A 25,991-nucleotide genomic window follows, 5' to 3' on the forward strand; every position below is an offset into this window, starting at 1 on the left:
AGGCCCATCTGAATTTTATGACTAAATCGAGTACACCTTTCGTGGCTTATTTCTTTCCTTTTTTTGCTCTTGTACATTATATTAATATTTATATTCTTCGGCGTTGCCTGCGAGTACGAGCGGTTTGTCGGCCTGGTGAGTGTGTAGCTTGGTGCATAATACTTTCTATGGACGACCTTGCATTGTGCGAGGCAAGGCCGTTCGCTCGAAACGCCCTTTTATACGTACATTTCTATATACTATTTGTACATATATATATAGTAAGTATATAGTGTAGTACATGTAATACATGATTCGATCCAAATCCGTAAAAGCTGATCTTCTGCCATTCTGTTCGTTTTAATTACGTCTCTTCCACCTCTCGAATTACGCAACGGTCTGGTATGAAGGAGAAGGCCGAAAGGGTTGTCCTCTCTCTTTATGTGTATATGTGTCTTCCATCTGCCAGATGCTCTCGATATTTTTTTTACTCTTCACGTTGTGCGCGTTTTGTTTCTCATCCAGGAAGCGTTTCGGATAGAAGGAAATCTGCTATGCCGTTGGTAGCGTTATCTTGTTCGCTTTTGTGCTCTCTGGCAGACAATGGACACATGCATATGCACATAAAGAAAACGGACCGTTACCATATCAATATTATCATCATTATTACCATTATTATTGTTCGTGTAATCACGCGCCGTACCATAGGTATGTGATCCAACTGAAGTCCACCGTGCACGTAGCTCAACTCAGATCTTCAAGAGAGTTCACTTAGAATGCAATTTGCCATTATGCAACGTGACCAAGGACGGACCAAATACTTTTTCCAGCTCGAAGACCGTCGATCACGCTACGTGCCTACACAATCTCGGATCATAATTTCTGACCGAAAATCAAATGTTTTATGATTATGATTATTATGATTTCGATTATTATTGATGTAATCACTTCACAATCACTTTAGTGGGGTCCATGCACACGGAATCGGAAAGTGCACATTCTCTTTCCTAGTTAACTTAATACCTGTGTTCCGCCTATCCTGGCTGCGCCGAAAGCATATGGAAAAATTCAGTCGTGCTCGTTATAACCGTATAATGAATTGCAATTAGTTGCAATATTTTGATTGCATTCGAAGAAAGCACTTACTAATAATAGACTGGAGATTTGCATGTAAACAAGTAAACGGTTCTCAAACAGAACCAGTTTCAATTCACTATGTAGCGAATGTAGGATTTTAATTAACACCTACAATCTTACTTTACTTCTTTCTTTATAAATGTTTATATAAATTAATTATTAATCAAAATGTAAAGGGCAGAAAGACTTATAGTCAATAGCGCTTGGAAGCAGTTGAGTTTTATATTTATATTATTGTATTGAATTTTATTATTTTGTAATTTTACTGTTTCAATAAATATTATCATTCATTCAAAATGTAAATAATTATTTCATATTTTCAATAAATCTTCTGCTATTGTTCACTTATTTACGTATAACATTATCCATTAGCTTCCATGGCTTAAAAAACAAATTGTATATACAACTATACTTTGTTCAATAAATGTTTTACACGGCACTTTCCTTGTACGATTTCGCTTTTACACGATTTAAAAAAATAAAATAAAAGTATATGTTAATATGCATTTTCTGCATTCGGTTTAACATTCAATTGTATAACATTTCGAAAATATAATAGAAGAGAGTTAATTGTTTTTCATCCTTGTTTTTTATAAACTAAAATAATTATAATATGGAAATTATCAATTACATAACTTTAATTAGAAATTAACAATTATTAAAAAAAATAAGAAAGTTCAAAATAAAATAAAAGTATTTCTAAAAAATAATAACTTCATAGTAAAATCAATATTAAAAGAACTGTTATACAGGAATATGAAACATAAATTTTGAAACCTTTACATTGGGAATTCCAAAAATATCTATTTAATTTCAGTTATACACAAACGTTTTGCGATTAAAGTTTATGTTTTATGATGAAAAGCTATTAGTTTACGGTTCATTTTATAGTTCGTTTTTATATATAAACAAAAATTACTACAAATTTTAGTGCAGTTTTTTGTTCAAATCTATGCCAGGATAATAAAGGTCTCAACGAAAACTCTCAACTGAATTATATCAAATAATATAAATTCAACGAGTTGTTTGGAATGTATAATTGTAGAAAAAGGAAGGTTGTACAGGGTGAGTCAACATGGACTGACTGTTTTAAAAATTTTATAACTTTTGAATTTTTTTAAATGTATTTTTGTTGTAGATTATAAAGAATATTTAGAAATTTTATAATGGCTACATACTCAGTGCAAAAACTGGTCAAAATTGTAGAATTTTATTATATTACCCGACGATGTATTGTTAGAACGAACAAAAAAAAATCTGTACGCATTTTAATGTTCCAACAGCTCCCAGGGCAAACATGATTAGAAACTTAATCTGTCGTTTTTAGGAACGTGGTGCAGTATGTGATCATCAATGATGAAATGTTCATCGTACTATTTGCATTGAAGAAGCTGTGGTGGCTGTATGACAGTGTTAACGATGATCCATTTGTGGCTGCTCGTCGACGTGCTTCTCAGGTTGGCATCTCCAGAACATCGCTAAAGACGAATTTTGAAACTTGATTTGAAGTTGTTTCCATAGAAAATTTAATTGGCCCAATAATTGTTAACACGGGATTCAGAACAATGCCTTAGATCATCCCCGTTCTCCCGAATGAACGGCACCTGATTTATTTTTGTGGGGATGGTTTACCAGAATAAACCACAAATAATAAACTAGCTTAAACAAAATATTTGTAAAGAAATAACAAATTTGGAGCCAGAAATGCATTAGAAAGAGTCATTACGTGTTAACAAGAAAATGGAGGTCATTCATTAATTAACTATACATTTATCTGAAAAAATAAAATTACAAAAGTTATATGTATTTTACATCAGTCAGTCGAAGTTGGCCCATGTATACGAGAAATACAGGTAAAGTGTAGGAATTGTGAATTTATATACAAAATTGAGTTGACTAAAATAAAAAAATAGCAATATAAATGTAAAGAAATGAAATGAAATAAATGTTAAAGAAGTTTAATAAACATTTCTTTAAAATAAAATACTTTTTGTAAATTATTTCAAATTTTCATTAAAAAGTTTAATGTGAATTTGTCTGTAATGTGTGTATTAGTGCTGTGTATTGTACTGTTTGTGAAATTTAATATTTTTAAAAACTTAAACACTGTAAATCTAATAGAATTGAAAGCAAAGTTTAAGTACTAAATGTTCATTTATATAATATTAATCGATAACTTTAAAATTATTACTTGGCTGTAAGGCGCATGCCCACTAGTAAAAATGGAACCTGTATTACCGACAAATACTAACGTTCCGTCAGAACTTAAGACAGGCAAGTCTGTATTTGGTTATTTCTTGTTTGTCTATGATTCTTTAATTATAAAGATTTCAGAAATTTATACGGGATAATGAGTGGAATAACCATTGAAAAAACTAAATACGAGTGTTCCTCGTTACCTAAGCGATGGCAGCATCAGGATCGCAACGCCGATGTCCTCAAGAAGACAGGAATTCAGGTGGGAAAAGTGGATGTTATGTACTACAGTCGAGGAGTCAGAAATGATGCTTCTCTAGTCCCACCGATCAGACAAACAGCCTCAATTTTCAAGCAACCAGTCACAGTGTACAAGACTCAAGAGAGTAAAGTTAAAGCAGACTTTAAGCATGGAGTGCAAGAGAAACCAAAACAATTGATGTGGGAGAAAAGGTAACATGCAATTTCCTTAATTCAAAACGTTATTTTTAATTATGTTTCTTTCAATTTAATAGACTGGAAGGATTACGTGCTTGTGATATGGATGGAGTGGAATTTGAGGGAATGGAACTGCCGAAAGGTTTGAAACCTGTTGGCCCGAATGTCACTGATGAGACTATTATACAAAGTGTTGCGACTGCTCTGCATGTTTCTGCTCAACCTGTGACTGGTCAAACTGGATCTAAAAACGCTCTCGAGAAGAATCCTGGAGTGTTCTTGGATCCAAAGCAGCCTTTGGTGCAGGCTGTTAATATAGCTGATGATGATATCAAACGGCAAGAGGAGAGAGTTGCCAATGCAAGAAGGAAGCTGCAAGATGCTTTGAAGATGTGATTTAATTTTTAAGTTCTATACATATATATATATGGAAGAGTATTATTTATTAGTTTGTTAGAATGTAAGGAAATCTTTGTATACAAAACATCAATCATTTTAATAAATTACATTTTTATATTTATATTTGATCATTTGTTTATCAATCCTATCAAATATATGTACAGAAGATTTCGCTTAATTGGGACAAACACTTATTAGGGACAAATCCTAAAGAACGGAAACAAACGGATCTTCGGATAATTGGGCCAGTCGTTAAATCGGAACGTCCTGATGTGTCCCGATTAAGCGGAATAGACTGTATTTATATAAATTAACGAACATGAATTGCCGCACTTTAAATAGTAGATTGTACCTTTGAACGAATTTACTTCTTGAACGTACACTAATATTATATACACATATATTGAATATTTCATCTCTGAAAATATTTACGTGGACGTTTAAAACTAGTATGTACCCTGTTACTTAATATTGCTTACATATAATTCGGATGTGGTAAATCGAAGTAAAATGGAAAAGTCGAATGTGTAAACAACTTTCGAACGGATTTGCATATGGGCATTCATAAAACCGTTTTAATGTCCGAATATAAATGAATTTAATTGCCGTTACGGTAGCTTCTCGGCTACGGAGAGCGCACAAAACTGAACTTTTAATGAATGCGTATATCATTTGGAAACGTCGAGTCCAATTAATTTGGCCATCAAAAGATGAGGCCCTGATCAAAAATAACTAAAACTAAACTGACACAAATAAAAGTAAACTTGAGATATGCAAGTAAAACAAAAATTACAAAAAAGTGCATTTATTTAAAAAAATCAATAGAGCAAAAATCCTTGAAATGGCGACGATGCACCGAGTTAAAATGTTCATTGTTTGTATCAGCGATTGAAACACACAAATTCAATTTATACAGGAAAGCACGAACAAACTATGAGCTTTGCGAAACAGCAGACCAATGTACAGTAACAAGTGGGAGTTTCAAACCAAACATGGCACATACTGTCGTATACAATCGTAATAAGACAAAATGCGTTCGCGTAAACATGTAATGCGGTATAAATCGTAACAAGGGGACATCAATAAAACATGAGATAACTTTAAAAATTGGTCTAGGACCGAGGCCATTAAATACAACTGGGAATCTTATGCAGGTCATAAAAGTTAACGATAAGAGGATTTTGATTATTTATGTGGATTTTACATGGTAACAATATTAACAATGTTATTAATATTATCATTTTCTTTAGATTATGTATCTAAATAGATCAGAAAAGAATTGCATTTTAATGCATTTTTAACAATTTGGATTAATACATAAATTTGGGAAATACGAGAACACTAACGGTGTTGATATTTTCAAAAATCAAGATAAAAGTTAAATAATCTTACAAATATTTCTAATAATATAATAATTATCTACAAATTTAAATGTGATGTTAGGTCAGATAATCTAATTTCACAAAACAATCGTTTGGTACATTGATTAAATATTATAAATTGTTAAACTGAAGAACTTGATAAAAGCGTAATCTGTCTATAATTACTTAGATTAGCATCGATTATTAACTTTAATATCTCAAGAACTGTAGAATTGATTAGAAACTACATTAGATACGTATTTTTTGATAGCAAATGTAAGTTTTTTTTTAATTCTACTTATTACAATAATTTAAGCGCTACATAATTAAGTCATTATTAATTAGTGGTGTTTTAAAAATATTTTATTTTTTTAAGAAAATTAGGCTTTGTAATTTAGAAAATAAATTAAATGCGGTTAGTTTAATAACAATTGCATTGAATTTAATATGTGTGTTAATATTTCAATATTGAGTAATTAAGTTTATATGAAATTAATGTAAGTTGATAAAAAAATGTCAGAAGTAGATTAAAAATCAATTTAATTAAATATGAAATTTACAAGCAATTTATAACTTATATTTCATAAAATATTGTAATGAATAAAGTTTTGTATGTGGCAGATGCAAATTAAATCTGGAAATTTAATTAAATATTAAATTATGTTTAATTTATATAAAATATTGCAATTAATAAAGTTTTGTATATGTGGTGAAACCAGCAAAAATTGCTGCATGTAGTAGAAGGTAGGAATGTTAAATTAAGGTAGATTGACAAAAAATGTATTTAGTAAATTAAAATGTAATTTAATCAAACGTCAAATTCCTTGAATACAAAGTAATATATTATTGTATGTGGGAGAAAATTGGACAAAACGCGACCTCAAAAAATATATTTTTTTGCAAGGTCTATTGAAATTCTAGAAACGATCTTTCAAAGGTTGATAATATACATTGGATGAAAAGCAGTGCGGACTATAATTAACGTAACGAGTAGCGAAAGAACTCTTTTGCATGCGAGTCTTTTAAGAAGCGGAGATCAAAGTGGCAACTGAAGGATAAGAGAGCGGTTTCCAGAGTTAAATCGTACATACAAAAAAAAGGACAAGGAATTTCGAGACAGCGGGGAGACCAAACGCAAGGAGCGAGAGAGGACGGATAAAAAAAGTGGCAGTGTAACAAAGGTGAAATGTAATTTCCACGAGGCGTAAGAATTAACGGGACGCGAATTCTCTCTCACTCACTACTTCTCTTACTCCTACACATGCATCGAACGCAGACTCTTGTGGTAATATTCTTGTGCGCCTCAACTTTTGATCCGAACGCGCACCGCGGCAATTGCTCTTTAAAGGATTTATACACAAGCCGCGACCTTTCGACATTAAAGCGAACCCCTCTCTCGCCGCCCCTGCCGCCAGCCGCCCACGATCCACCTCTAAACCAAGAGAACTAGCTATTCCAGCAATTGATACCAGATCTTCGCGCTATTCATCCGATCTTCCAACCTTCTACGATGCAAGAGCTCCTAGGATCAATTGCTACAGCATACGAATAACGTAAGCAATGCAGGTGGGTAATGGACAAAAGCCAGTTCCTGCACCCAGCAGGAAACACGCCGAGTGCGCACAGTCGTTTCCGGTTGACGTGCGTCACCTGTCGGACCCTGGAACTCGACACCCCGATGCACTGAAATTACCGAACAGCGACAATAACAAAAAAAGAGACAAAATGCAGCTGAGGGGATTCCCCCCTTCAGGAAAGCTGTTCCCAACGAACCTCATTCCTCACGTAACGCGCATTTAAATTCCTTTTTTTATTTGTTATTGCTGTAAATCTCATTTAATCGAGTTTAAACTTCAGATGAATTTCCTCTTTGTTTCTTCACCATTTAAATCTCTAGCACTTCCAAATCTGAATGCAATATCATTCATTCTGGACCAACATGCACAGAAATTACTTAACAGCAGCAATAACAAAAAAGAGAAAAAAAAATCCGCTCCGAGCCTCATTCCTCATGCAACGCGCATTTCAACTATGAATTTTTATTGCATTAATTCTCATTTAAACGGAATTTTCATTAACGGAATTTTAAACTTCAAATGAATTTCCTCTTTGTGTCTTTACCGTTAAAGACTCTAATAAATGGTTACGTATTTAAAAAAAAAGCGACATCTTTCAGGCTGAAAAGAATAACAAAAAGAATAAGAAAAAAAGGAGCCTGATTTATTTCTTGTTTTGTAAATTTTTTTTTATTTTTTCGAATTTTTTTCCTCACGCAACTATGATTTTTTTTAATTGCAGTAAATCTCATTAAAACGAGTTTTCATTAACGGAATTTTAAACTTGGAATGAATTTCCTCCTTGTGTCTTCACCGTTAAAACACTAGTAAATGGTTCACTGCGAACGCATTTCGAAATCCGAATGCGACATCATTCATATATACATATATACATCATTCTCACTTCCTCTTGTTTTATTCATACCTTCGCACTTCGCGTTATTTATTCAATATTAATTATGTTCGTTGATTTAATAGTAATTATTGTAGATAATTAATTTGAAATTATTCAGGCAGTATCCGCTTCGACATGCAGGTTACATTGTTAAAAACGGGAACGCCAAATGAATACCTAATCTCCTTCCTTTCTCGTCCACACTCTTTCCTTGAGCCTTTGCATACATAATATTTTCTAATTTTAATAAACACATTTATTTTATATTAATTCAATAAATAATATACCTTAATAAATTCCAATATTCTAACATTTATAATGATTTTTTCTATAATATATTTAGTGAGACATTCTATAATGTGTTTATTATATAACACCTCACTCAATAAGTTCGTAGGTTGATCAATAAAGCAGCAACTTTTGGGCAATATTCGACTTTATTTATGATTAAGTCTCTTTCAAGAATGACACATTCATACTAACGCTGCTCTAACATTTCGATACCTTTCTTGTAGACAGATTTATCTTTGGCCTCAAAATAACCTTTTGCTGTCTACTCAGCTGACGACCGATTTGACTTTTGAGTGTTGTGGTGGATCCAGGTTTCATCCATTGTTACATACCGCATGAAAAAAATCCTTTTTATTTCGCTTGAACAGCTCCAAACAGTGTTTGGAATTATCAACTCAACGGTATTTTTTCCATCAAAAGTATTGTTTTATCAACACACGAAATTCAGGCGTCGTCTGAAAGTTGGTAGTTCCTAAACATCATATGGATTTTTCAATAGAAGCTCCATGTATATATCATCCTACGAACTTATTGAGCAAGGTATTCAGTTATACATAATAAATGCAATTATTATGTTTATTGTATTATCAATGCATTTTATAATGATTAGTACAGTGGAACCTTGCTTTACGAGTTTAATACTTTCCAAAATTTCCGGATTTTTATTCGTATAGTGAAACATATTGAAAAATACACATAATATGTGTTCATAAATTTTAAAAATGATGTAGCAGGCGCGCAATCCGTTATGCGAAACGTCGCTCGTTAAGCGAATCATTTTACTTACAATTCATTTTGCTAGTTAACCGAAATGCTCGTTATGCGAGGTGCTTGTTAAGCGAGGTTCCATGGTATATTACATTTTTGACAATATTGTTTTTTTTTATATAAATTAGTAATTTGAATTACATTTAAATCTTACTAAGTTTCTGCTATAGATAAAACGGAGCTAATATTCTTTGCATTACTATTTTATAAATTAAAAATAGTTGCAATGATTTTATGTGATATTTATGTCAATATAAACTAATTTTCATTTACAAATCGATTTTTTATGAAATATACACAATAGTCCATTTACGTTAATTGTTTTGATAATACCACAATTATGCTTTAGTTCTAATTATTCCAAAATTATTGGAAAGTCCATACATTCATAAAATATATTTGATATATCAAAATGAGTGACAACCATTAATTATCATATCAAAACTTCAAAATTATTCATTTAATCATAATGTGTACATTTTTTTTTAAATAAAACACGTGAAATTTAATTAGTCGTGCCTTTTTCTGAAAATAAACGTAAAAAGTATAAAATATTTCTTAATTTAAGATTTTTTCTTGTAATACACTTTGTACTTTAACAAACTGATAAAATATAAAACATACACCTTTTTTAGTCAGAAACATTAATATTACACAGACAGTAAGAGATGCTATGTTTAATTCTCAAATAATTTACAATTGTTCTAGAAACTTATATCAGAACTTTTTTTCTATTATTTCATAAAAAAAGTACAGTAAAGTACAAAGTACAATTGAAAAACTCGATTTATACAAACTTACTTTATATACAAAAAACACATTTTTAATCATATTAAAAGGAAATTCGTGATGTTTTGATTGTTTTACTTGTAAAATTATTTAATGAACTGCACATTTGCATTGTTTACCTTATAAAATAAGTAAACACTAAGACGGTCGCAAAATTAAGACCCAGATAATCGAAGATTATCGAATATTGAAATATAATTTGAATAAACTTAAGAATAGTGGATAATTAATATTTAAAAGTTATGATCAATAGCCCTTTGTAACAGATAATTATTTTTGTATGTTAACTGTTTCTATACATATTGTTATTATTACATCTATAACGTTTATAAAAAGAACAATAATTACTGTACTATACTTTTTAAAACTTTTTATTTAATTTATATAAGAAATTTGATGTATAATCAATTATAGTTGAAATGAAAAACTAAATAGAGGATAAGATTTGAGCAATGACCTAGTGACTCTAAAATACTGTTACATTTATCCTTTATTAAAGTTTTTGTCGTTCAAAAAAAAAGGATCAGTGTTATTATATAAATTACAATTTGATGGATTATAGTAAACCTAAAGAGCACATCAGTCACGACACGTCTCGTATTTGTACATTTAAGAATTACGTCAGTGCTCGATCAATTCACTCTTTTAAAATAAATACACTGATTTTGATACTGAATCAATGTACAGTGGAACCTCGCTTAACGAGCGACGTTTTGCATAATTAGTGACTCGTCATTTTTTTAACTTCTGTACACATATTATGTGCATTTTTGAATATGTTTTACTATACTCGTTAAGCGAGGTTTCACTGTATTTGTTTATCCAGTGCATTTTGTTTAGTTGTAAATTTCTTATATAATTCCAAAATAATATCAATTAAAATTAGTATTTAATTATATATAGTTTAATTTTAGTTGGGGTTTAATTAGATGGAATATAATTAAATATGTTGCTTGTTAGTATATTGTACTCTACGTAATTTCGTCTACGTTGTGATTTTGTGAACTTTCGTCAAGAGTCTCGAGCTTCTTGCCAATTAGTGTATGCTTTATACACACTAAATGGTTTATTAACTATTAAATTTAGAAATTTAAATATTAAATATGTAAAAAAAAGAAAATATTAAAATTATTTTTAAATAATAATAACATTTATTGCAACAATACAAGAAACAAATATTTTGCTACTGATTATCAGTCTCTCTGCCCAATTATTTTTAATATTATGAATATATCGATTGGAAACTAGTAAATATTGTTACTTTGTTGAGATTATTTTATGTTCATTTGTGATTATGTATACATTTTCTTCACATTTATATATTTGAAATAAAAATGTAAATTAATTATTTCAAATATGTTTTTATATGTAATTTATTATTTAAATTGATTTGGATATTAAAACATTAATTTATTAATCAAATATAACATTTTGACTATGTTATTTTTCATAATAATTTAATTATTAAATTTGTTTTACAGTTAGTCCGACTCGAAATTGCACTCACGTTACTACTAATTCGAACATTGTCCAGAATGTTGTTGTGAAATCCCATCGAATCGCTCCATTGAGGTAAATAACCAGTTCGGAGGATTTTCGTAACTATAAACAAGAGCTGCACGCATATTAACTTTTTAATGAATTGTATAATTTAATCATTCGCTTCGAAAGATTATTTATTAATTGGTAATTATTATCAATTAGTTATCCGTAAGCCGTTTCGGTTAACGCACCAGTAATCCTCAAACCATACTTAGGGAGATAACAACCAATATTAACATAAAACATCTTAACGTAAAGGAAGAATAACTAAAATAAAAGTCTACAATTATGGGATAATTATATCATGAATAATCGATGGATATATTTTTTATGTCGATACTGTAATTAATCATTAATAAATAAAAACATATTTTTGTCATGATAATAATGAATATTTTCGTTGTAATAAGGATAAAGGGATTTTTATATTGCGGTGATTAATTATGGGAATAGTCTCAAGGGACATCAATTTGTCACACGCAAAATAGCGAAAGCAAAATCGCAAAACGCACTCATTTGTATTCATGACAGTCATAAAAATAATGTGTTTGGTTTTATGTATCATGTGAAAGATCTAATTATCTACGAACATGTTTTTTTTAACGATAGATTATTTCTGTTTTTAGTTAATCATAAATTATAATAAGTACAGGTATTTCCCGACTTACGAACTCCCGGACTTACAAACAAAATTCTAAAAGCTCTAACTTGTCCAAACAAAAATTGATAATTTCTGTAATCAAATATAATATTTTTGGAACATATACTATCTGTTTTGTTTCTTTTATCGTTTTGTATTAAATAATAGTGATGTCTACATTGAAAAGTATTTGTAAGTAAGTATTTTGTTTATTTTAAACTATATTTTTAAATGTATGCAGTCAGTAATACGGAATTTATATAAATAAGTAAAAATCATGAAAAAGTGTGGTACAATAAGTATATTTTGAAATTTTTAAAATTTTCCCGTCTTGCGAACAACCCTTTGGAACGGAACTAATTCGTAAGTCGGGGGATACCTGTACTGGTAATAATTAAATCTTAACTCTGGATCAAAATTTTTCAGTTCTTTAATTGTATATAATTATGTCATAAGTTTTAGGCAAAAAATACATACATAATTACATAATTACAAAAGTTGTGTACACTGAATATCAAGTTTCCCCCTTTTCAATTACTCATGGAGTAATTACTTTGAAATTATATAAAATAAATAAACGTTGATGGTGAAGTAAAGTACTGGCTTTAATTAAATATTAAAGTTAGATCTAAAGTTTGTACTTTTGCATGAATTATTTGTTCGAATTGTTGTTTGCTCTCCTTAATTGTATGTCTTAAGTTTTAGATGCATTAACAATTTGTTTTGTTTCGATGCTTGTGAGTTTTCACATAACAATTATTAAAGTTGTCTAATCTGAATATCAAGTTTCCTCCCTTTTCAATTCTATAATTTGAAAGTTACCCTTGATTTATAATAAAATATATCTGATGGCGTTATATCTGTTATTTAGAAATTATATGAAATAAATTTAGGATGGAGACAAAAAATACATGAGATTATAATTATGTCTATAATCTCATGCATTAAAACCTAAATTGAATGAGAATTATATAAAGAAATATATTTAATAACAAATTATTATGTTTATTGATATCATTTTATTCTTATAAATACAAAATAATTTATCGTTAATATTTTTTTTTGCAATATATGAAACGTTTTATTATGTTTCTATTCTCGGTTCGTGAATAAAAACTGAAATGGTTTCAATCATAAAGCTGAGAGTAAGTCAGTCTTACATAACAAAAGCGAATGCGTTTTGTAGCAGTAATTGGATTGGAAAAAGCGATACGAGATCTATTTATAGAAATGTCTGGCGACAATAGTATTTTTTTTCTTCATATAATAAGTCGTTGCATTAGCATAATAGAATTTATCTTTTCGTTTGACTGATGATAATAGCGTTATTAGAAAGGTGAGTTTCTAAAAGCGGCTCCTTTCCTTTAAACCAAGTTATAAGATATTTCCCTTGCGAAGTATGGAAAACTCTGAAACGTGTAATTCTATACTCGTCGAGACGTGAAGGAGGTTGTTTGAAGAGTCGAGATGACGAAGGTATACGTGTATGTATGTACATATATCGCATCTCCGAAGGCTCTCAGAAGTTGCACGCTGAAGATGTTTGCTGAAAAGTTGCAACCAATTAACCGACCGAATGCTTTTAGAGAGAAAATCTGTTGCTTTGTACTTTATTTTTTTGTACGTCTTCTTATTCACCGTAAAATCTTTAGTGTAATGCGCACTCTTATATAATGCGCTTGCTTGATTTAGCGCTAAAAGTTCCGATAAAAGTTAAAATTCGTATATAATACGAACCAGTAAATTTTAAAACTTTTTCTTACACCTCTTCATGATTACAATTTCGTGCATTAAAATTAGTAATTGTGCGCATTATATGCGAGATATGTGTATGACCGTTTCTAAAAATCATTTTATCCAAAAAAATGTGAAATCGTATACCGATTATTGTATTGTAATATAATATTAGTTACTTGTTACAGTTTATTTTCTTTTGGTTTTCTAATAATTACAAAAACAGATGTATTAAAACATTATTTTTTAACAGGTAGGTTTTTGCATTTAGTTTATGTGTGTATGTTCGCAGTTCGTATAGAAGAACTAAAAGTTTAACGAGAGGATTTCATTAGGGTTAGGTGTGCAATTTCGCACCCCATATAGTCAATACTGTGTCAGGCGGTTTCCCGCTGAATTATATATGTTGGGACAGACAGAAGGACGCCGGCCAATCAGACGTCGGCGTCGTATTGCGACGGGCGTCGCGACGTCTCCCACTCGAAGGACACGAGCACGAGCACGTTCCTCGTGCTCGCAAAACAAAACGGAGGAATAACAAATCAACCCAATTTATTACAATTGAAATCCCCGGCAAACTGAATTACGCAAGGCCCATTCTTTTCCACCCATTTCTTTTTCTTTCTTCGTGTGTTTATTCTCTCTCCGACGCTCCATCAATTTTTATTATTTATTCAAGCACTTGGCTCGCTCGGAGTAAGTTAAATTAAAAAGCTGAGCTTTGGGAAAAATTGCATATAATGCAGGAGGGATTGCAAGAGAACTTGAACGTAGCTAAACACAGTTAAATTGTGCCGGCTTTGATTTATTACGCCGGTTGCCACGGACACAACAACATAAAACGCGGTTTACGGTTCCCATTATACCCATAATTGGGTCTGCTCGAAAAGGCTAAACCGAAATGGACTGTTATTGATTTCCAAGTTTCGCCCGATCACGTTCGAATTATAATTTCTTGTTGACTTTGCTCTTGCGAAGACCACCCCAATTAAATTCTCCCGGCTAATTTGTTATCGAGATTGAAAACCGAAGATTAAACTTTATTTCAACGCTGAATTTAGTATATCGTAGTTTTCCGACGGAACTTTTATATAATATTTTTTTAAAATATTCTAAATTTTGGGCTATCTATTAGTTGGTGAGTTTTATCGTTCAAAAATTTTAATATATTTTTCTTAGTTACTTCATATTTGAGTGTGAAATTAACTAATATATTTATACTTCTGCTGATTTAAAATTTAGTTTTGAAATCTTCAAACCGGACTGATGTTTGTTTCAGATTTAAAATTGATTGATTTTAAATTATACATGCGAAGAGAACTTATGTTAAAGGGATAGCTTACTTGTAGCTATTGCTCATTTAGCCAGCAAACAAAGGGATAAATCTGTAAGTAGATATAAATAAAAACAATAAAAAAAAACTCATATACTAGCTGAGGTAATAGTTAAGGTTGGGAAGGAGGAACATTGATTTTATGGAATTAAGGAAGGTGGCTATGTCTGGGTCGTTAGGTTCCGGACTGATCGAAACCGCACTATGTAAGGTATTACCGTATTTCCTGTTTAAATATGTATTTATTGTTTTAAATATATTTTTATCTGTTTACTCATATTAATTGCAAGTCTGCTGGACAATTAATGAAATGATAAAATTTAATTGTTCAAATCAAGTATCTTTCATGATTATTATCATTTGATATTTATTGGCTTGAAATTTAATTCTTTACACTTACATTTGCATGACTATTACTATTTTACATATAAAACCATTACTATAAACTACATTATATTGGCTAATAACAATATAACTATGTATTATTAATTAAGTTTTAAATTTAAAACTTATTTGAAATACAATATTGATTTAATATTTAACATAACATTGATTTAATAACAACAAATATAAATAAATTATATATTTTCAAAGAGCTTTTATTCATTTTCTTAATACTATTAAAATTTTCATGTTTTCATTATTTTCATAATATAATTATTTAACTTGTAGTTGTGTTTATATAAGTAATTCCATTAGTATGATGAGAGTTTTTGTAAAAATTACCAAGTAAATAATAACTATTTCCATTTTTCATGTAATCCGAAAACGATTGCAGTTTACTTTATACATTACTTTATTAATTAGTGTTGAATGTAAATACTTAACCCTTAAGGGGTTACATGATTTGTATGAACGACACCCTTAGTTCGCCATGATGCGAATATATTTGTCATAAGCGCTTTGCAAATATCAGATACCATGACGAATATATACGACATGTGTTAAGATTAATAAATATAGTTTTATTGGATCGCCTACCCATGATATATTCTGCTTAATTTTGAAACAAGAATATCCACCAACTAACAACCTTCTGCTTTATGGTTGAATGTATTATATTCTTGGTTTGAATGTATTATATTCTTGATAATAAAAAGAAATGACTAACTAAATATTACGTAATTATTATCATTAAGATAACATATTATTTAATACTATGTCAAAGAGGCATAGCAAGGCCGATAATAACACCATTACTCAACGACATGCAAATTTGCATAATAGCTAACCGTAATTAACTGGATTAAAATACGGAAAGAAAATCTGGATAACAGTTCTTGCAGAAGCTTACGTAAGCTAATAACAATAAAAAAAGAACACGCTGGATTATCGCAAACTTTCTTCCGCCATCATCTGGAGTCATCGGATTGGATTGGGTGCACCGCGTTCCGATTATTAGTAATTTTGAATGATGGGAACAGTGAATGTCTGTCTCTGTCCGTAACTAAATTTAGACTTGGTGGTCCATTGCAAACGGAGGTTTGCGCAATTGGCAAATCGGTAATTAATCGATCAATATGCCGCGCGGTGAAAAGAACAAACAAAAAACGAAATCAGAACTAAAATAGGAGAGCAACGAAAAGGGAAACAGCGAGTGAGAAAAAAATGATACAGTGAAAAGGAACAAAACGGTGCACAACACTGTGCACGAGAGCGGAGCGATTTCGCCGTTTATTTTCATCATATTTTTGCATTCGTTCGAGGCGTTATATAACACACTCTATTATATACACTTTCTCTTAGAGTCTGCGGTCGGAATCGAGATTTGATTGTGTGCTTATATGAGTGTACGTGTATTCATGTGTACGAGTATCTGTATTTATATTTGCGATGCACGAGTGTGTGTGTGTGTATTTCCAAGGAGTTTATCTTAGGAGAATTTTGTTTAACAAAATAATTAAAGATACTGTCTTGCTGTGTGGATATAATAATTCTCCCAGAGACGTGTGAAGAGAAGCGAAGAGTTCATTGTGTCCTATGCAAGCCCGAGTATATGTGTGTGTGTGTTTGTATGTGCGAGGAAAATGCTGTGAGAAGAGAATCGTGACGATGATGGGACTATAAGTTGATGATGGCTGGTCGGGTCGTTTGTGTGCGATGAGAGCACAAGGTGACTGAACCAAAGTTTCGCGCTGACCCCAAAGGAAAAATCTCCTCTCTCAGGCGAAAAAAAATTTCCCAAGGACAATCCAATCATTTTTCCACTAAAGATTTATTTTTCAACTCGTGCATGCAATTTTTCTACGGGGAAGCGAAAACCTTGACGCGTGTCTTTGAACTTCCTTCTGGTGCCCCCGAAAATGCTGCTACTGACTCTGTTTGCGTTCCATTTATCGATTCGGATGCCGACGAGTTCAATAAACACACTTCTACAGCGCGCTGTTGTTTATATAATAATTAGCCCGGCCCCAAAAAGATTTTTCGGAAGGCATTCAATTAGTTCAGCCACCTGGTTGCTTCGGTACCGTTACGTAACGACTTGCCTCCACCACGACTGTCGCGAGAAGCGGTCGGGAACAATGAACGTAGGTAACAATTTATCTTTAGTTTTAGTCCACCTTCCCTAAGGGATTTCGAGCCCTTAACTTCGCTCAATTTCCGACAACCTCTCCGACGCACGCCACTCAAACACATTCACCAAAGTAAATCTGTTCCCTCTCTCTCTCGAGAACTCATTTTTTGTTTTGTTTCAATTTCTTTGCTATTTCTTTATTTGATTTTTCATATTTCTACGTTTCACATTCTCATTTTTCCTCTCGGAATTGCCCTTTTTTTCACTCCAACGACGAACGGAATTGATTGTTTTCTGTTACATTCAATTAACTCGATATTTCTCTAATCCTTGACTCATTTATCTTGCTTATCGAAATTATTTAAATTAAATTGCACCCAACAGGAACTGCATCCATCTCTGCTATAATTTGCAATTTACATGTAGGATACATCGTGATTACATTAATATATTTCAAATGAGATAGTCCTTAACTAATAGACATTTACAGAATCCCATGCGATTTATCTTCTATCAAATGATACAAATATACAACATCTAGTTCTATTTTCATTTTCTCCCGTGCATTACTCATATGATGAATATCTCTCATAACTACATAATGAACGAACATCGTACCACCGTAACAAGCATATATTTTATTTTTTTGTTTATTTATAACAATATTTTCTTTACTTCTTAATTCAATCATCTACGAGAAATAATCATTCAAGGACGTCCAAAATATTTATTACAAAATAGCCGAAATATCTTTGTTATTCTAGATGAGTTATTTTTTATAATATTATAAAACCGGAAAGTTGGAATGACAAAACATCATACTAATTGAAATTACAATATACAAGTTAAGTTGACCTTTAAATAAAACTTCTTCAAATGTTTTAGAAAGAATTTTGTTTGTTTGTAACAATCATGGAAATTTACCACATTTATTGAAATAAAAGTCCTTGTTACTCCAGTTTCACGAATTCTATACAATCGTGTATTCAAGAAATATTCAAGCTTTTTTTTCATAAAGTGTAAAATAATGTTAATTATTATTTAGCCTATTACTGTTTATTAAAGTAATTATAGCAATAAAAGTACAAGTACTACATTTATTAATACTAGATCATTTATAAAAAGTTTATATTATAACAACAATACCACAGTTTTTAAAACTCATATACATTGATTTCATTATATAACGGAAAACATGATTATTTATGTATAAAATAAATTAATTTGATGGGCTAATTTTTTAGAATTTATATGTTGTCAATTACAATTTTGTAATAAATATCACAAATTGTAAGAAATGAAAAACAAGGTTGTTAAATATTTCTAGTTCAATCATTATTATTTTATTTACTATTTTATTTTTAAATTTACTTGAAAAAAAAAATTGTAAATAAAAATTATTACGTATTATAATAGAAAATGGTAATATAAAGTAAAGTAATTAAACATAAAATAAGAAAATCCACTTGCTTTAAATAGTAACTTTATTCCATTTAAAATATTTATAAGAAAATCTAAATTTTAGATCTCAATATAAACATTAAAGTCTTTATTAATTAATTCTTCATGGGTTTAAATTTACAATGCTAATGGGAGTATTACCTTTGTATTTTAAATCTACATACACAGCTTACATTATTCCTTAACAACACTGATATTTCTAAACAGCAATTTACATGTTAATCCCAAGAATTAAGGCTGTAAAACGATGTTTGCAAATTCAGAGACCAGAACTTTATCTCTTGAAAATCAGTACATTTGATTTATATCTTAATATATATATATATTTATCTAATAAATATTTTATTTCTATTTGTTCATACAAAATATCGATATTTTGTATATAATATTATAATTTAAATGTTTAATTGAAAAAAAAAACTGTTGTTGACTTTTTATGTAATTATAAATTCTTAACTGTAATAAGAAATAAATATTATTTAAGGTCATTTTCTATGTAGCAATAAGTATTTTTCAAGCAATCAAATATAGTGACAATTATTGAATGCACGTATTACTTGATTTAGACTTGTAAATTGAATTCAACGATCGGGCTTAATAGAAAATATAGAAGTAGTGGCAACCTACACCGGTTGATTGCATAGAGAAATCGCTTCATGTAAAGCAGCATCAACCAAGTCAATAATAATAACGGAATCTCTTTATAGCAGCAATAAGTAATTTCAATTAATTAATTCTGTAACTTCAGGGCATTTTTCATAATATTTATACGTTTATACTGTTAGAAACAAATTCAAAATTTTATATTACAAAAACAATAATGTATGTAATATATGAATCCATATTAAATTGATCACACTTTTTTATGTCTAAACTTATATTACAGCAGTTTTAATTATATTTTTTATACATAATTGATCGTTTCGATAGTTCTTCGATTAATCCGGTTTGAAATTGTCCGATTATCCGGACTATTCAAGGTATTGCTGTATTTACAAGAGATAACAAAATAAAATAAAGAAATAATTTAATATATTTATTTTGTACGATTTAAATTGATATACGCATTTCGAAAATCCTGATATACATTCACAGTGAAATTAAATCCTAGTGTTTGTATGATGCTATGAACCATTTATCAAGCTTTTCAAAATAACTTAGTTTTAACGCAGCACAAGCTTTGTCCATTACAAATTAAGATTATTACAAAATTGATACAAATAAATTATCATCAATATTTTAACCTTTTTTTTATAAATTTATCATAAAACATTGAAATGTAATGCACAAATATTGTTATTGTTAGTAATAATAACATATGTATATATTTTCAATTATGAAATATTATTTGTGTTCGTTCTATGTAAATTATAATTAATTAATGTATACAGCCATAATTCAAATAATTAATTATGTAATATATCATGATTTATGTTATTATTGAATTAAAATTGGTTAAAAAGTACTATTATAGAGTATTGAAGTAATACAGAAAATTATACTGAAAACTTACTATAACTAACATGATAGGATGTTGTTGTAAAATCATTTCTTACTTTTGGATATTTAACATAACTTTGCATTTATTAATAATTATTAACATACATACATTCTGAAAAAGAACAAACTTTTAGCACATTCACATTATTTATTATTAAATAATAAAATAATTACTTCACATGTTGAATACCTGAGAAATTTCTATTAATAATGATTATATTATAAAGTGTTACAATGTTTATAAATGTACGTATATATGATAATATGATGTTGATAGGTAATGTTTTTCGATTTAACGCTGAATTAAGTAAATAAGGGCAATTTAAGAAATAGACGCTTTATTAGATAATAATGGTACTTGTAATACATGGTAATGTAATAGCATCACTCTTTTAATAATCCGGTGATATACTGGCGCTCAGAGGTGGAGTGAATTAAAGTATAAAAGCGTTTATTATATAATCATTTAGCACGCACGCTTGTGCCTTAATTCTCATTCATTTTGCAAGAGGCCTCGAGAAAGATTAAACTGTCTACCAAATTTAATAACAATAATAGAATTACGTCTTAAGGCCTTATACGTTTGAACCAACTTCAAGATATGATAAAAGAAAATTTCATTAAAATGTAATTTTTTGTGTCTATAAAAACAAATTGAAACGAAATAGAAAATATAAAGTTATATACATAATTATAATTTTTATGTCTTGTAATTTTATTCACAATCTGTTCATCAAGTAAATTTAAGATCGCGGTTGACATTATGTAGGTAATCTTTCCCAGTGGATAGTTGCCATTATGATGATTTCGTCTTGTTTTTCCACTATTGCAATATTTCCTTTCACTGTGAATCTGCTGCTATCCTTAACACTGTCATTGTCCATCGACTTGGCTGAAGGTCCATATGCTGAACCTCATTAATTTCACTGTCCATCTGTGATGAACGATGGTCCTATTACTGCAAGCACCGAGAGGGCTCACAAAGGGCATGGCTTGACCAGGATTTGATACTGCGCCCACTAGCTCCTGCGTAGGGCGACTTAACCATTCGGCTATAAATTGCCCAGATATAAATATGCAACTATTTTTCACTATTTTATGAATTTATTTTTCATAAATATCAACTTTTGTTGTAATGTTGGGATTTATTTTATTAAATAGTTATAAAATAAGTCCCAATCTTCAATCTTTTAAATTATATAATAACTAAACCAAACACTGACTTGATATTCTATTTACTTTAAATTTTATTCTTCTTTTCTTTTATTAACCTCCACTCCCTTCAGTTAGCTTGTGTCAAGCACAATTTCGCCAGCTACCGCCCCGTGGTCATATGTAGATATGTATTATAACAGGAGGCCAGAACACAGAAAGACAATGTACAAACCGGGACTCCGCGGTTCAGTATAATTGGACTGGGTTGAGTCTCGGAAAGGATGATTGTGTGTTTGAAGATAGGACCGCAAACTTTAAATTTTCAATAAATGCGTTGAAAATTTTTTGACAGGCGCTTCTGTCAAAGGTATATATTAGCAGCGCCATCTATTGGTTTGTTAAAAAAGTCATCGCTGTATTAGCATTTAAAATAGTATGTTTATTATGATGTTAATTTTGTGACTAAATCGAAGGAGAACAAGAAAATAATGTTGTGCTTTAGTTTAACTTGTAAATAAAAGGTTATTTATTTCTTGGCGAAACTGACATTGCCGAATTACATTTCACGCGGTAATCCAACGAGTGAAGTCCCAAAACGTGGACATGTTTGCAAATTAAGGGATAACTCGGTTTTATTACGTAATCATTTAATGCTCCGCTTGCTGCGCTTGCCGACATAATACCCTAATCCTCCAGGGGTACACATCATTTTTGAATGGGTTTATTTAATGCTCACATGTTAATTATCCGGATTACCATTCAAACAAAACCAATTCTCTCTCTCGATGCGTTTCAATTTCAAAACAAATACGTGGTATTTGTAGTTTAAACAGCACAACAGGCAATGTCAGAGGAGTTCGAGCATGAAGTTAATCCGAAACATTTTATTATTCTCGCTCGCTCTTATTTTTATTTCGGTACGTAACACACCGATTTGAATAAACCGCAGAGGTTTTCTCTTCCTACTTCTAGTTTTATTTGCATTTACATTCATTTGATGTTCGGTACGGAAAATGCGTTTCCTTCCTTTATATAGAGAGAATATCACATGCATAATGCACATACGAAGACTCCTTTGAATTTTGTTTACCGATCCATTTGTTGTTTATTTTTCCATTCCCTTTATCCTTCGATATACAGATATATATTTAACCTGGAAAAAGCAGTTTTATTACGATATTTTCTAGAAATTTCCAATATTATATATTTCAGATATAGAAGACGAAAAAGAATTATTTCCGATCGAAATTCAATTATGTCGCCGTCTAAATTGGTTGTATTCAGATTGTGAAATGCGAAGCCTCAGCACGCTACAGTTGTATTGATTTTCTCAAAAAATATTTTAATTTAGGGGACAATGGATGAAGCCTTACAATGTAATGCATTGTTGCTTGTCCTTTCTTACAACGATTAATGAATAAAGTATCTAAAGAATTTAAAAAAATCATCAAAAACATTATAATTTTTCTCCATAATATGTGCATTAAATGTAGTATATTGTTATTACTTAGTTTATAAATTAAGTATAGTATACATTTCAATGAATTGATTATAGCAATACCTTGCATAGTCTGGGTAATCGATTTTTCTGTTTGAAACCGGGTGAATAGAGATCTTTACAACTAGATAAAATTAACCGCACAAAAAGGGATTTGACTGTATAAAGGAAAAAAATACTATAATTAATGTATAAAAAAAATAATTTTGTTTACTATTTTTTTTTAGAAATTATTATTAATTTGCTCAATTAAAATTGAAATTGCTTTGGAATTTTTATACCGGACTATAGTGAATCAGGACTGATCGAAACCGGAGTATGCTAAATAGTTTATTTGGTAACCAAAATATTTGGAATAACAATTATAATTTTATTAATATATACAATGTTACTATAATTGTATGGGCTAGACAAATTTTAATAGAATTAAAAACTAGGTTGTGAATAATATAAATATATATATTTTTTTATATATAAACTATGAGGATATATTGCACGCACTATTACTTTTAGTAGTATTACTATTTACATGTATACACACCAGAAAAGAAATTTAGTAAAATTTAAAACTGATTTTTTTATTTTTAAATAAAATACTTCAATAAATTATAAATTCTGACTTTAAATTAAATATTATTAGATAAAAGTCCACCAGAAACCAATTATAAACTGATTTATTTACGTGCGAATATTTATTTGGATGTAATGTGTATCCAGGTCAGTATTATACTCTGAAAATGAAGATATATGAAATAACATTGTAAATATTTAAAATTAATAAAAAAAAATAATTATAAATTGTTTTGACTTATATATTTATATTATTGTGCAAAACCAAGGAAATAAAACCAAAATGAAGTTTATTAAGTAACGACAGTCATACCTCGGTTAACGTTATATCTAATAACAAAGTCCGCAAATTTTAAGCCTAATTTAATTGAACGAGAGGAAAGTGAATACATAACAGTTAAAACTTGTTGGAAAAACTACACCATTGAAAACACTAGTTTTCAGGGTTTATAAAAAAACGTTTTAAAAAACTGTTTTAGAATATCAGCTTTTCTACAAAAATTACATAATATTATAGAATAACAATAAATGACTATTTTCTTAAAAAATATTATTTTGTCCTGGTTTTCCATAAAAAAATCCTCAAACTTTAAGGAGTTCTACAATTTTGAAATATTTTGTTTCATTTCATGTGTACCTACGTCATTATACTAAAACAATACATTCTTGAGTATTATATAAACTATTCCATCTCATTTGTCTGTTAAGATTAAGACTTAATTCTTTTCCGATTTTCTGTTTCATTCATGAAATTTAGCATTTAGCTATATTCTAGTTTTATGCCAGAGACAATTTTGTATCAAAATGACAACAACAAAAGACAACAATTTATTTTAGAAAAAAAATTACCCCTAAAAACAAAGTTTCGCTTAAGAAAGTAATTTTATGGTGCGCATTTGTTAATGGAGGTATTACTGTATATTATACAAAATAGTTAATTATTTGTGAAAAATATTACGTGCATTTATTGTATAGGTTTTTTATATGTTTATATTCTTGGTGTAAAACTAACTAAATAAAATATTGCTTGCTTTAGTGCACATGTTAATTCGACACCGAAGCGAGCAAATTCCAGTCGATATTCGCTTCATTTTCCCTTGAACGTAGGAAATTACATTCGGAATTTTTCAATCAAAATTTTAATTGCGTTCCTAGCTAAACTGGAAAGGACCATCGCCAAGGCCTATTTTGTACTACCCTCTGCGAACTTTGGGAATGCGATTGAAATAATATTATATTAAAATCCAACTGGAATACCTAGGCTACGTACGAACTTCATCTATATATATTATATACAGGAATTGATTAGTTGCAATTTGTTCTGGAGTGCGGACCGTTCATTGTTGGCTGTAACGCACGGACGTGTTTATTACCCGGTATGTATGGACTTCCATTCTTCAAAAGGGAAAAACTTCACCCTGAGAATTCCCGCAGCGCATTATATTAGCTCCCACCGGAAATTTCTCGTCTCGATGTGTGTTTGTGTGTATATATATATTTGTGCACTGTGCCCTTACATTTTCAACCTGAAACCCTAACACACGCACCCCCCGACTCGAATCGATATTAGACCACGGAGAAAACAACAATTTCCTTTCTCCGACGCAAACCCAAAATCCACTTCCTTCCGCGAAACCCTTACATAACTCGTATTTTTCGGAAAATTGTACATATTTATATATAAACGTCATAATATAAGTGGATCAGAAACGAGATCGCTTAGATTTTCATCAAAAAACAAACAAATAAAAGCGAATAAATAAAATACCTCTGGAATTCTTGTGACAGTTTTAATTACAAAAATTGCATTGCAATCCGATCGAGTTAATTAAAAGCCGTTCATGAATATATGGAAATTGTTTTTTGCGCTGCTATAGAGGTAATTTTATGATTACAGTTAATCAATAATTGTTTACCAAGATTATGTATATGATTGTTGTTGTTTTGTTATTTTATATATTCACTGATATTACCGTACCTCGAACAGTTAAATCATTCGCACGTGATGTAACATTCAGAGCGGGGAATTTCTATAATATAATATGTTTTGATATGGATTCGCTTGAAGTTTTAATTAAAATTTCTCCGGTTTTGATGGAATGAGGGTGATAGAGAGTGAGGGATTCGCGTGGCCCAAGCTTTTGATTGAATACATCAGATTTTCAATGGGATTTGGTCCAATGATTATTTTGTCCTTTGTTCGTCTGGCGATATCAAAACAGTGTTCTAACAAA

At 30.1% G+C, this 25,991-nt stretch overlaps 2 protein-coding genes across 4 annotated transcripts in view; one reads left to right on the forward strand and one right to left on the reverse strand.

The window, feature by feature from the left end:
• Positions 1-25,991, reverse strand: part of LOC108562017 — a 60,862-nt gene that overhangs the window by 5,585 nt on the left and 29,286 nt on the right. Inside the window, exon 1 of one of the 3 annotated variants that reach the window (XM_017920191.1) lies at positions 4,629-4,839. The exons of the other annotated variants lie outside the window; for them this stretch is intronic. The gene's annotated coding sequence lies outside the window, so the exon portion shown is untranslated. Of the gene's footprint in view, positions 1-4,628; positions 4,840-25,991 lie in introns of those variants that run through there. 3 annotated transcript variants of the gene reach the window in all.
• LOC108562018 (methyl-CpG-binding domain protein 3) lies at positions 3,250-4,210 on the forward strand. Its single transcript, XM_017920192.1, has 3 exons — positions 3,250-3,394; positions 3,451-3,765; positions 3,828-4,210. Exons 1-3 carry the CDS (start codon positions 3,339-3,341, stop codon positions 4,144-4,146), a joined length of 690 nt encoding a protein of 229 aa, XP_017775681.1. The 5' UTR covers positions 3,250-3,338; the 3' UTR covers positions 4,147-4,210.

The sequence above is a fragment of the Nicrophorus vespilloides genome, unplaced genomic scaffold (assembly GCF_001412225.1).
Source record: "Nicrophorus vespilloides isolate i.1.1-1 unplaced genomic scaffold, Nicve_v1.0, whole genome shotgun sequence".
NCBI lineage: Eukaryota > Metazoa > Arthropoda > Insecta > Coleoptera > Silphidae > Nicrophorus > Nicrophorus vespilloides.